The following is a 13,266-nucleotide window of genomic DNA, read 5'->3' on the forward strand; positions in this document are numbered from 1 at the left end:
CTCGACATGAGATGCTCACCCATAAGACCTGCTGTAGAAGGGCGGAGTGGTAACAGTGTATGTGAGCTCGCTGTCAGGGGACTCCAGGTCGATGAAGTGAAGCTGCTTCTTGGTCAGGTGGACCACCTCTGTCTCTTTGACCACCAGGCAGCGAGTCACCCCAGGGACCTCTTTAGGTGGCTGGTCAGGCACAGGGCTGATGTGCACCACTATGACCTGTAAAGGTGAGAGACCACATTAGCTTTGAATGACATTTGAGGAGTTTTGAATTCCATTCAATCCAACTTTATGAATCTGCAATTGTACACGATCCGGTAATGGTACAACTCACCTGAGGTTCTGAAAGGTTGGGTGGGTCATGGAAGTCCGAGAGCACCACCTCGAAGGAGTCATCAAACACCTCATTCCCTAGATGGCGGTAGTAGACCACAGAGTGGAACAAGTCCTTCTGCAGGAAACGGCTGACAGGATAACCTGAGAGGACCAAGGAAAACAACACCATTGTCATTGTTTTGTTTTTTTACAGATGATTTAAGATAAAACTAAGTGATAATTTATGAGGCTGTGTGACTTAACTGAAACATACAGGTAACTGCCAAAATAAAGTAAACATCAATGTACAGGGTCTTAAAAGGGCGTTGGGCCACCACCAGCCAGAACAACTCCAGTGTTTGGGACTCTATTGGAGTGATGTGACACCATTCTTCCACGAGACATTCCATTATTTGGTGTTTTGTTGATGGTGGTGGAAAAAGCTGCCTCAGGCACCGCTCCTTTTCTCCCACAAGTGTTTTAATTGGGTTGAGATCTGGTGACTGAGATGGCCATTGCGTATGATTTACATTGTTTTCATGCTCATCAAACCGTCCAGTGACCCCTCGTGCCCTTTGGATGGGGGCATTGTCATCCTATGGGAGCATAGCCATGGCAACCATAGTAATGGTCTGGGCTATCCGGGGTCCTTGGGACATCCCTAACCCATTGAAATTTACATTTTAAAAGGTTAATGTTAGGTAAAGGTTGTGGTAAGGGTTAGGGTAGGGACATCCCAAGGAGCCAGGATAGCACTGACCCCAAAATAATGGCCTGCCCAGCATTTTATATATGACCCTAAGCATGATGGGATGTTAACTGCTTAATTGACTCAAGAACCACACCTGTGTGGAAGCACCTGCTTTCAATATACTTTTGCATCCCTTATTTTTGACAGTTACCTGTATATTGAAGAATAGCATTCTAAAACTGGTATGTGATTATCAAACTAAACAACAAGTGGGTCATTGCATAATAAAGCTCTGCAAAAGTTCCCCATTGCTATGCCTTGCAATCGCATTCAGCTGGGAACCAAAGTGTGCACAATAGCTGTGCCTTGTAAAACAATGTGGTCTATTCAGAGTGCTCCTCTCCTCACCAGTGAGTCCAGGACCAGGGATCTTCATGAGCTCTCCAGCTTGCGGTGGCCGGGTGATGTTGAACAGGATGTAGTCATCGCTTGAGTCCATGTCTGAGGCCTGCAGTATGGATCCTCTCAGCAGGGCCGTGTGGCCCTCAGAGAGCTCCAGCACTGTGTTGGTGATGAGGAATGGTGGGCTGTCATCCTTGGGCAGGATGTTGATGGGGAACTTGTGCCGGGTCTGGTGGAGCCCATCGGTGATGCGGAAGATGATGAAGTCCTTGGTGGTGTCGCTGTCGTCGTGATGGTAGCGCACAGCGCCCGCGAGGATGTCGGCAACAGTGAACATGAAACCCTTGCCACCTGCAGATTATGGACACATAGTGGGGATGTCGCCGACGTCCCAGTAGTAATTCAAATAGAATAACAATCAAATGATGCTATTGAAGGAGTTCTATACCTCTCAGTGTTAGCCTGCCATGCTGGAGGCCGTCGACAGTGATGATGCGTACAGCCTTGAAGTTGTCGTTGTCCACAATCTGGAGCTGATCCCAAGTGATTGGACGAGACTGACCTTCAAGAAGACTAAGACCTAGAAAGATCACATTGTGACATAACCATTTTATAATCTGTACAAGATCTGTGCAGAAGTTGTGTATCTGGAATACACCCATTGACCGGTTTGGGGAGCTACAGGAGGACGGGCTCATTGTAATGACTGGAATGGAATACATAGAACGTATCAAACATATGGAAACCATGTTTGACTCCGTTCCACGAGTCCATTCCAGCCATTACAATGAGCCCGTCCTCCTATGGCTCCTCCCACCGGCCTCTACTGCCATTGACACCTACCCATGTTCCATGACACCCTGGGTGCATTGGTGTCTGCTGTTCTAACTGACATGTGGACCATGATCGGGGCGCTCTTCTCAAAGAAGAAGTCATGTACCTCAAACTCCACCTGTTGAAGAGAAACTACATCTGATGGCCTGAGAAAGATGACATTCTAGCCTGGTCTCAAGTCTGTTTGGAATGTATAGCCAACTCTGTTGTTATGCCAAACAAAATGTTGCCACACTTTTGGACCTGTTCCACCACCTCCTTAAATGCAATGGAAATTGAATTGAAACACTGTGAATGTGATGGGCCAAACAAAGGAAACAGTAATGGGCACCTCATAGTTCCTACGCTGGGTGTGGGATGAGTTGGGCGGCTGGTAGCCGATAAGCATGTCGTTGAGGTCCACCCAGGTGAAGGAGAAGATGGGTCGCGTTTGGTCTGACAGGTGGGTGATGAAGCCCTCTAGGGGGGGCTTGGTGATGTTGAACACCAGCAGCTGTTTGGGGGTCTCTCCGTCCTCTGCGTCCAGGGTGGCAGTGGAGAGGGGTGTGAGGATGAATTGGTCCACTTCCAGGATAAACATGGACATGAAGGCTGGCTTGGGCGGCTGGTTGGGAACAGCGCCAGGGATGTGGACAGGTATCCAGGCCCGCTCCGACTGCACATACAAACGCAAGCACAAGCACAAGCACATAGACACATGGTTAAATCACTAGGGTACCCTGGGCGGCAGGGTAGCCTAGTGGTTAGAGCATTGGACTAGTAACCGAAAGGTTGCAAGAACAAATCCCCGAGCTGACAAGTTAAAAATCTGTTATGTTGCCCCTGAACAAGGCAGTTAAGCCACTGTCATTGAAAATAAGAATTTGTTCTTAACTGACTTGCCTAATTAAATAAAAAATAAAAATACACACACATACAGACAAACAAGGCATTCTACCGTGAGGTTGTGCTAACTAAGAGGCTGAATTTCTTAGTTGAAATTAAATTGTCCAGAACTTTCGCAGCATACGAAGATGAAGTACTTTCACTGACCTCAAGATTTCAATCCTTCAACATTTTGGTAACTTCTAGAAAATGTTTCTGACGAGAAATAGCGTAAAGTACCTGGTATATGCTCCCGCTCCTGGTGTCGGTGAGGTCCAGTCGGAGGGCGATGTAGTCTACGTCTGGAGACGGTGGGTCTATGTGCTGGTACCTAAGGCCCATCACCAGGAACTCATCACAGGGCACTTTGATAACCTTTGCCAGCTTCAGGCCGTTCAGGCAGTCCTCAGTCTTACACATGGCCCTGGCCTTGTTATCTGTACGATTAGAAGAGGAAGTGAGGTTAGGGGGATGTGTTCAAGGACAAGTAAATGATTTTGGTTGGAATTCATGCATTACACTGATTTCTCATGCATTCAAATGAATTCAGTTCATGTTGAACACTACTTTTAATACATCCATTCTGAGTTTGCCAATTATCTACCGATTGACTGTATCACTACTATTGTTACCATTACTACTAATATTTTATAATAGTAATACTATTATACATCCATACCTAGCTGCTGCCGGAGAGGAATGAAGCTCTCCGGCTCGTCCCCTCTGGCCTCCAGCTGGTCTGGCTCCCCAATGACCAACTGACCATGACCCGGGAGGTGTGTCTCGTGGGTGTTCACACGGATGTTACACTCAAGACTGGTCATCCTCTCATAGTGGAAGGACACCACGTTGCCATCCAGCGTGTCGGACAGGCCGTAGAACTCTGGCACCACCAGGGACTTGGGCCCTAGTTTGATGATGTTGCAGTCAGGTTCCAAGATCTCCACACGCAGGAAGAAGACCTCTGTAAAGGTCTCTGTCTCTGTGAACCTGGGGAGAAGACCATCTAGTCACACTGAAAACAGTACCAGTGGTCAGAACTTCCTTTTACAAGTGGGGCCAACTTTACAGGGAAGAGATAAGTGAGTACAATACTTAGTACAATAAAGAATTCCTGTTGCTATCTACTCTGTTTTGCAGGAAGTGATGTCTTCAGTCTCCTTCAGTACCATTTTTTTAGTTCACTCAAAATGGGTATATTTTTTTTACAATTATAATCACTTCAATTATAATAATAGAACCTCTGAATAAAATTTGGAAAGATGCAGGTACCTGTAGAGTCGAAGCTTGACAGTATCTTCTTTTAGTATCGGGCAGCCATTGTGGACATACTTTACGTCATCAGCCAGGTAGTGGCAGTCAAACACCTACAATTATGATGTGAAAATAAAATCAGATGTATCCGAAATGCAGCCGTGGACTACTGTAGCCTTTCAGAAAAAAACTATTTCCAAATGACCACTTAAAAAATGAACAATCTTCCTGCTGCAGGATTATTATACTCCTGCGACAAAACTGGTCAAATAAGGTTCCCATGTATGTAGCTTGAGGCTTAGTTTATGGCAGTAAATCTTACAAGGGGCATAAAAAGAGTCACCAGCTAAATAGGAGAGAGAGCAAAAATGCTAATAAAACCAAAAGTTGTTTTTCCTCTCAAACAGCGAACAGAAAACACTGTCTTGTTTACCCATTATTCAAGTAACATTCAGAAGAAAAACAAAACAGAGCAACTCAAGCTGCACCTAAACCAGAGGTTTCGTCCTGTCATCTAGTAGTAATATAACGTTACCATTGTTGCTTATTTAGGATAAATACTCTCTACAGTCACCACCACATAACTAGCACCATTTAAAGCAACTACTTGATGTTGTTCATTGTGAACAACAAGTAATAGCGGCCTTAAAAAGTGCTACACAGTAACCAAACAACACACGAGAGTGGGTGGCAACATTTCCGGCTGCGTAGGGGTATCTCAAGTCATCTCAGACATGTAGGCTACTAGGGAGGGCACAGGGAAAAGCCCGGAGTCTGTCAACAGACCTTCATTAGGCCTGGAGGCTGCCTGTCTCTCCCTGCAGACAACAGCTCAATTAGTGTCCAGGGTCAGACATAAAATGCTCAGATCTACCTTCCTTTTCCTCTTCTGAGGATCAGACATATCAGTTTCAAGGGGTTCCAATGACTAATGACATCCACTGCAATACTCACATTGGTTGAGTTTGTATAGCCACTGCCACCAATTGCTAATATTAGCATTTCCTACGAATTTTCAAACCAAAAAAACAACTTTCAAGCCCAAATCATTAAGGGCCGGTTTCCAATACACATATTATGCCTAGGTCTAAAAAGCATCCTCAATAAAGAATCTCCATTGAAAGTACTTTTTAGTCCAGGATTGTTTTGTCCAGGAAATGAGCCCCTCGGGTCTAGAGCAGGACATAAGTGGTCGCTTAGGGCCCCTGGAGTGTTGGAATAGTAAAATACACAAGGTGCAAGTCAGACATGTGTTTGTGCAGCAACACTGACAGTCACTCAGTTAGCCATGTCATCTAACAATTTTTAGATCTTCCCCATGGTAAAATGTGTAGAACTGCAGAAAAATTGCTTTAAAATTGGTACATGTTCTCTATGACCGATGGCAAAATTTGTAGAATTACAGAAAATTGACTTTAAAAAGTAAATGTATCTCTCTGTCATGAAGGGGGGGGCACTAAAACATTTTGCCCACTTGTAAGGGGGGCTCCCCAACCAAATATTGCTTAGGGCCTCCAAAAGGCTAGAGCCGGCCCTAGCCTAGAGCCTATTGAAGAACTGCTTAAGAAACATACCATGGTACATACTGTATCACAATCCCCCTTGAACCTAAACCTCCTAATATAACAGCTTTATGGTCTGTTTTTATGATCAGCAATTAGGACAATGTGTTAAGCGTTGTCAGGGATTCTCATTATGGGGGAGAAACATGCCAGTGACATACTGTTATTAGTGTTTTACTGCCAGGTTTACCCCAGGGCAGTTGTCTGTCACAAACCCTTTTCCTGGATAGTAAATGGTTGTTCAGACTTCTGTTCCAGTTGTAACAGGTAGGACATTTTCAGAGGTCCACCACCACTAAGTGGCAAACAGGCAGGTAAAAAGACATCTTACTTGGGGTCCTGTGTCCGATGTGCCGTGTGTTTCTGCCATGGGCAGGGTCTTCAATGTGTGCTTGTCTCCTATCATCCCCTGTTAGATGACTATTCAACTTACAACTGGGAAAGCAATGGTTACCACCTGTTGACCTGCCACAAAGAAGCCAGGTACATTACCTGGGGTGTCAGCGTCCCCACCCTCTGCGTAATTGGCTCGTTGAGCACCACCTCCACCTTGCAGGCGTCCTTCGCCGGGGGGATGTGGAACTGCAGGTCCCCCTCCTGCAGGTAGGCCGACTGGCCCCTCTTCACCCTCAACCCTAGGTTAGTCTTCACCAGGGAGCCGTGTGACCCTCCAGCCATGACCAACAGCAGCCAGGGAAGTGCCCATCGTAGTACCCCTCTCTGTAAACCCATCACTGTCCCTGACTCAATGGAAGCCTGTCTCCTGCTTCTTCATGGAATGGGTACCAAAGCAACGTGGAGACAGTTTGAGTTATAAATGGTGAGTCGGTTGTTCTGTTGACCGCTGTGCAGATGTGGATGTGACAGATTTTCGGAGGTGTTTGTGGTTATCCTCCTCTATGGTAGTGACTGCTTCACTTGTAGTGGACGAGCTGAAAAATACAAATGTTTTGTTAGTCAGTAACTCCTGAACTAATGTGCAATGGTAATGGAAAATAAGCTTTCAGAACATCTAAAAACACAGTGTATCAGATTACTAGACAGTTTGTCAAGGAGATCACTATTGCAAATAGTGTATAAAGATGTTTACATATAACACATTACATAATGCTATTTGTGAGGCCGTTTTGTAAGAAAAATCACACAGTTGTCCAGTGTCCACTGTGTCCATCATCAGTTCAAAATGATGTCATCCATTTCGTTCCAGGAAGCGATAGTTTGCTGTTTCTGAGTTAATCAGCAGTATACCTTAGCTGTTTTCTCATGTGAGGAACAATGGTGTGCTTCATTTGAGACCGCTGCTCACAATGTCTAATGGGTCACAGGTCTTTGACAAAAGCTTGTATTTGGCATCTTGCCTGTCTCCTTCTGCTTAGCAACGAGCTTAGGAGGAGTTAGAGTGGTTTCCTGTGTCAGAGATTCTCCAGCTGGATATTGTCAGATATTCTCCAGCTGGATATTGTCAGAGATTCTCCAGCTGGATATTGTCAGAGATTTTCCAGCTGGATATTGTCAGAGATTCTCCAGCTGGATATTGTCAGAGATTCTCCAGCTGGATATTGTCAGAGATTCTCCAGCTGGATAATTGTCAGAGATTCTCCAGCTGGAATATTGTCAGAGATTCTCCAGCTGGATATCGTCAGAGATTCTCCAGCTGGATATTGTCAGAGATTCTCCAGCTGGATATTGTCAGAGATTCTCCAGCTGGATATTGTCAGAGATTCTCCAGCTGGATATTGTCAGAGATTCTCCAGCTGGATATTGTCAGAGATTCTCCAGCTGGAATATTGTCAGAGATTCTCCAGCTGGATATTGTCAGAGATTCTCCAGCTGGAATATTGTCAGCGATTCTCCAGCTGGATATTGTCAGAGATTCTCCAGCTGGATATTGTCAGAGATTCTCCAGCTGGAATATTGTCAGAGATTCTCCAGCTGGAATATTGTCAGAGATTCTCCAGCTGGAATATTGTCAGAGATTCTCCAGCTGGAATATTGTCAGAGATTCTCCAGCTGGAATATTGTCAGAGATTCTCCAGCTGGAATATTGTCAGAGATTCTCCAGCTGGAATATTGTCAGCGATTCTCCATCTGGAATATTGTCAGAGATTCTCCAGCTGGAATATTGTCAGAGATTCTCCAGCTGGAATATTGTCAGCGATTCTCCAGCTGGAATATTGTCAGCGATTCTCCAGCTGGAATATTGTCAGAGATTCTCCAGCTGGAATATTGTCAGCGAGTCCTCCAAGAAAGCCAACACACTTCCTGAGAAAGAGCTTTCTGTACCTGTGGTACTCAGGATAACGTCTACCGTTTCTTCTCTGTTTAGAGTTTGAACAGAGCCAAATAATGACAATGAAATGTAAGGATAAGGTCCTCGTACAAGTAGTACCACTTTGTGTAATCAACTTGGCAACAAGCGCCTTGTTGATAAGATCATATAAGCTGATAGTGTCCCTGTAATACACTCATGGATTAGAAGAATTAAAAGAATGAGCTGGATAAGCCTTGACCTCTCCCTGACCTCAAAACATCTGGATAGTGTCTCCAACACAATTACCCAACATGCTCTGGCATTGAGAACTTTAGGCCACAACCTGACTGCATTTCTTTGATTCATAGGTTGAGGGGCCGGATACTTTCAGAACTGCTTTATTTCTCCTTATAGACATGGACTAACAACCCTGCATGGAGTAAATTATAATGGTGCTAATAATGCATCTATGATTGAGAGACATATTTTCCCATCTTCCCTTCGGATAACCAATTGTTGTGGACTGGCACTTTAGCTGACCACAGGAATCCCTGCCAGGGTGGCTCTTGTAGCCTGGTAGCATCAGAAGGGTGAGTGTTCAGTCTGGTTTAACCAGGCTAGTGTCTCAGCATGTCCATCTGAAGATGAGGTGATAACTTGAAATATACCTTCTCTGAGCCTAGGAACTTCACAAGCTTTGAACTAGGGTCTGGCGTAGAGAGACCTGTCTCATCTGTCATCATTGAACACATGGCTAAACAAGGTTAATTTCCCTGACTAGCAGTATAATGAACTGAGCAAATGAGCAAAGCCACAAATGATTAATTTGAATACCGGTGTGCTGCAATTGAAGAGTCATTTTTGCGAGTGATGTTGATTTAACACAGGTGTCATATTGCACTGATTGCCCTGACTCACTTTGACCTCTTATGCGGCCTCTCATTGTCTGCTCTGACGAAGGTGGCTTTAAGAAGAGTTTAGCTCTGGGTCTAGGGATTAAGCTAAGCTACAACTGGCGTGCAGTTGAAAGTCTAAATGTATAAATAATGACTTATCAAACTCAATATCAAAGCAAACCGGATTTCCCCTTAGTAAATCATCTTTATTAAGAAAACAAAGAGGAAGTAGTAAAAAGCCCTGGGGTAGTGAACAGTAAATCCAATCATCATAATGAGCCAGGAGTCGGATTTCTCCTGTCTCTCTTCCTGAGTTTGGAAGCGGTCCTGCAGTCACAGACATGCCTTTGTTTGCTCATTCCTTTTCAGTCATTTTTACTCCCTCCTCATGTAGGATGACTCCTTCCCTCCCTCCCTCCCCCCTTCCCTCCTTCCCTCCCTTCATACAGTGCATTCGAAAAGTATTCAGACCCCTTCCCTTTTTCCACATTTTGTTCCTTTAAGCATTATTTAAAAATAATAATAATTGTATTCCCCTCATCAATCTACACACAATACCCCCTTAATTACAAAGCGAAAACACGTTTTTAGATTTTTTTTCTCGCATTTATTAAAAATAAAAAACAGAACAAGTTTGAAAAATCGCAAAAATATTCAACAGTGAAGAGGCGACTCCGGGATGCTGGCCTTCTAGGCAGAGTTTCTAGTGTAGTCTAGTGTCTGTGTTCTTTTGCCCATCTTAATATTTTCTTTTTATTGGCAAGTCTGAGATATGGCTTTTTCTTTGCAACTCTGCCTAGAAGGCCAGCATCCCGGAGTCGCCTCTTCACTGTTGACGATGAGACTGGTGCTTTGCGGGTACTATTTAATAAAGCTGCCAGTTGAGAACTTGTGAGGTGTCTGTTTCTCAAACTAGAAACTCTAATATATTTGTCCTCTTGCTCAGTTGTGCACTGGGGCCTCTCACTCCTCTTTCTATTCTGGTTAGAGCCAGTTTGCGCTGTTCTGTGAAGGGAATAGTACGCAGCGTTCTACGAGATCTTCAGTTGCTTGGCAATTTCTCGCAAGGAAATGTCTTCATTTCTCAGAACAAGAACAGACTGACGAGTTTCAGAAGAAAGTGCTTTGTTTCTAGTCATTTTGAGCCTGTAATTTAACCCACAAATGCTGAAACTCCAGATACTCAACTAGTCTAAAGAAGACCAGTTTTATTGCTTCTTTAATCAGACAACAGTTTTCAACTGTGCTAATATAATTGCAAAAGGGTTTTCTAATGATCAATTAGCCTTTTATAATGATACACTTGGATTAACTAACGCAACGTGCAATTGGAACACAGGAGTGATGGTTGCTGATAATGGGCCTCTGTACGCCTATCTAGATATTCCATTAAAAAAATCTGCCATTTCCAGCTACAATAGTCATTTACAACATTAAGAATGTCTACACTGTATTTCTGATCAATTTGATGTTATTTTAATGGACAACAAATATGCTTTTCTTTCAAAAACAAGGACACTTCTAAGTGACTCCAAACTTTTGAATGGTGGTGTATGCAAATATGATATTTCAAAAACCTGTTCTTGCTTTGTCATTATGGGTATTGTGCGTAGATTGATGAGGGAAAAAAATATTGAATACATTTTAGAATAAGGCTGTGACGTAACAAAATGTGGAAAATGTCAAGGGGTCTGAATACTTCCCGAATGCACTGTATAAGCAATCCAGTACCATGCACCTCCAAAAGTTCTGCTTTCAAATGAGGTCTATCCTCTGCAGCCATAAACACACTTTCTAAGACCAGACGACTTATGGCTCAAAATAGAAAGTGACCCTGAAAGACAGGTGATAGCAGAAAGATTTGACAACCAACATTACTCATTTACATTACATTACATTACATTTAAGTCATTTAGCAGACGCTCTTATCCAGAGCGACTTACAAATTGGTGCTTTCACCTTATGACATCCAGTGGAACAGCCACTTTACAATAGTGCATCTAAATCTTTTAAGGGGGTGAGAAGGATTACTTTATCCTATCCTAGGTATTCCTTAAAGAGGTGGGGTTTCAGGTGTCTCCGGAAGGTGGTGATTGACTCCGCTGTCCTGGCGTCGTGAGGGAGTTTGTTCCACCATTGGGGGGCCAGAGCAGCGAACAGTTTTGACTGGGCTGAGCGGGAACTGTACTTCCTCAGTGGTAGGGAGGTGAGCAGGCCAGAGGTGGATGAACGCAGTGCCCTTGTTTGGGTGTAGGGCCTGATCAGAGCTTGGAGGTACTGAGGTGCCGTTCCCCTCACAGCTCCGTAGGCAAGCACCATGGTCTTGTAGCGGATGCGAGCTTCAACTGGAAGCCAGTGGAGAGAGCGGAGGAGCGGGGTGACGTGAGAGAACTTGGGAAGGTTGAACACCAGACGGGCTGCGGCGTTCTGGATGAGTTGTAGGGGTTTAATGGCACAGGCAGGGAGCCCAGCCAACAGCGAGTTGCAGTAATCCAGACGGGAGATGACAAGTGCCTGGATTAGGACCTGCGCCGCTTCCTGTGTGAGGCAGGGTCGTACTCTGCGGATGTTGTAGAGCATGAACCTACAGGAACGGGCCACCGCCTTGATGTTAGTTGAGAACGACAGGGTGTTGTCCAGGATCACGCCAAGGTTCTTAGCGCTCTGGGAGGAGGACACGATGGAGTTGTCAACCGTGATGGCGAGATCATGGAACGGGCAGTCCTTCCCCGGGAGGAAGAGCAGCTCCGTCTTGCCGAGGTTCAGCTTGAGGTGGTGATCCGTCATCCACACTGATATGTCTGCCAGACATGCAGAGATGCGATTCGCCACCTCATATGGTTTTTCAACAGACAGTTTAGTGTGACTATCAGGAGCCGTGTGGAAGAAGCCCTTTTGCCACCCATGCAACTGGCACATGACTGACTTGGCTGTCTCTCCAGGGCATGTTGATGATGACTGACCTGAGGTTCTCGAACACTCTAACCACTATCTCACTGACCTAAACCACACATACACACTCACAACACACTGCCAAATACAAATGGCTGATCTGATGAGGGGCCTTTAAGACTATGTGCAAAGCACTATGGGACGGTATGAGATGGACTGAGGCCTAGGCCTGTGGGGAGACATCAGAATCCCCCTTAAGCAGATTTCTGACGGTCTAGTTTTAACTTTGTTGCTTTCCCGTCATAGAACTTAATCTCAGAGCATTAAACATTAGTCTATTTGAACCATATTCGGTTAGGAGTGATTTAGACCGTTACCTGAGTAGGGATGCCCAACGGCATACTAAATACTGCTAGTTGAACATCATTTGGGTGTGTTTGTGACAATGGAAAATCACTCGGCCTCCATGGACAACTGAGACAAGTTGAGACAAGTCCATGGACAAGTTGAAATATTGGCCATTCACGTAACTGTTTCTGAAAACATGCATGATACCTAGAAACATAATAGTTTGAGGGGGATATGGGTGAAAAAGTTCCAGTATAATTTTAATATAAATAGTTTAATACGTCTGAATTTTTGGCTAATGGTATCAAGCTTTACACTCGTCAACACCTGACTCCTATTCCCTTACATAAATGCACTACTTTTGACCAGAGCTCTATGGGTCAAAAGTTGTGTACTATATGGGGAATAGGGTGCATTTCAGGATGCTGCCCGGGTGCTCACAGTCACCACATCATGAATCAATTGGGTTCCTCTGCTCTGAATGATTTCCTTGAAGGTGCAACTGCAGTCCTTCCTTACTACAGTAATCATGTATAACTTGAGACCAGGGGAGTTCAGTAGGTCATACCTTAGCAAAATTGATTTCCAACCCGAAAGATAAAATGTGCATCCTTAATGGACAAATTCAAGTTGTACTTCCCCAATTCAAAATGTTTCAAAACATTTTCTCCCTACTTAACATGACCTAGGACAGAGTGATTGTTTTAGCTCTGCACTTTGAAATGTTCAGATCTAAGACTGCTCTTACGTTACCAACCACTTCCAAGCACAGTACAATACCTTTGCAATACGCCATTCAAAGCATGACTGACATGTGTAAGTGTTGCAGCCATTCAATTGACCATTTAAAAGCGGCTGTGTTTTTGTAGTTAACACCCGCCATTTTAATTCTAACCCCGGTGACTGTGTTCTTTCCTTTTCCCTGCTCTCCCCTTCTGGAGACCTTGGAACTTGGCCTTA

General features: G+C 44.5%; 1 protein-coding gene across 2 annotated transcripts in view; it reads right to left on the reverse strand.

The window, feature by feature from the left end:
• The window catches only part of frem1a (Fras1 related extracellular matrix 1a), a 35,590-nt gene that overhangs the window by 17,156 nt on the left and 5,168 nt on the right, over window positions 1-13,266 (reverse strand). For both annotated transcript variants that reach the window (XM_029674567.2, XM_029674568.2), the window contains exons 2-11: window positions 6,412-6,851; window positions 4,376-4,470; window positions 3,783-4,093; window positions 3,344-3,540; window positions 2,571-2,894; window positions 2,249-2,357; window positions 1,854-1,985; window positions 1,412-1,756; window positions 332-474; window positions 20-216 (exon numbers count right to left, since the gene is read on the reverse strand). In XM_029674567.2, coding sequence (XP_029530427.2) covers window positions 20-216; window positions 332-474; window positions 1,412-1,756; window positions 1,854-1,985; window positions 2,249-2,357; window positions 2,571-2,894; window positions 3,344-3,540; window positions 3,783-4,093; window positions 4,376-4,470; window positions 6,412-6,651 — 2,093 coding nt within the window. In that variant the 5' untranslated portion in view covers window positions 6,652-6,851. The remainder of the gene's footprint in view (window positions 1-19; window positions 217-331; window positions 475-1,411; window positions 1,757-1,853; window positions 1,986-2,248; window positions 2,358-2,570; window positions 2,895-3,343; window positions 3,541-3,782; window positions 4,094-4,375; window positions 4,471-6,411; window positions 6,852-13,266) is intronic.

This window comes from Oncorhynchus nerka, linkage group LG12 (genome assembly GCF_034236695.1).
Source record: "Oncorhynchus nerka isolate Pitt River linkage group LG12, Oner_Uvic_2.0, whole genome shotgun sequence".
NCBI lineage: Eukaryota > Metazoa > Chordata > Actinopteri > Salmoniformes > Salmonidae > Oncorhynchus > Oncorhynchus nerka.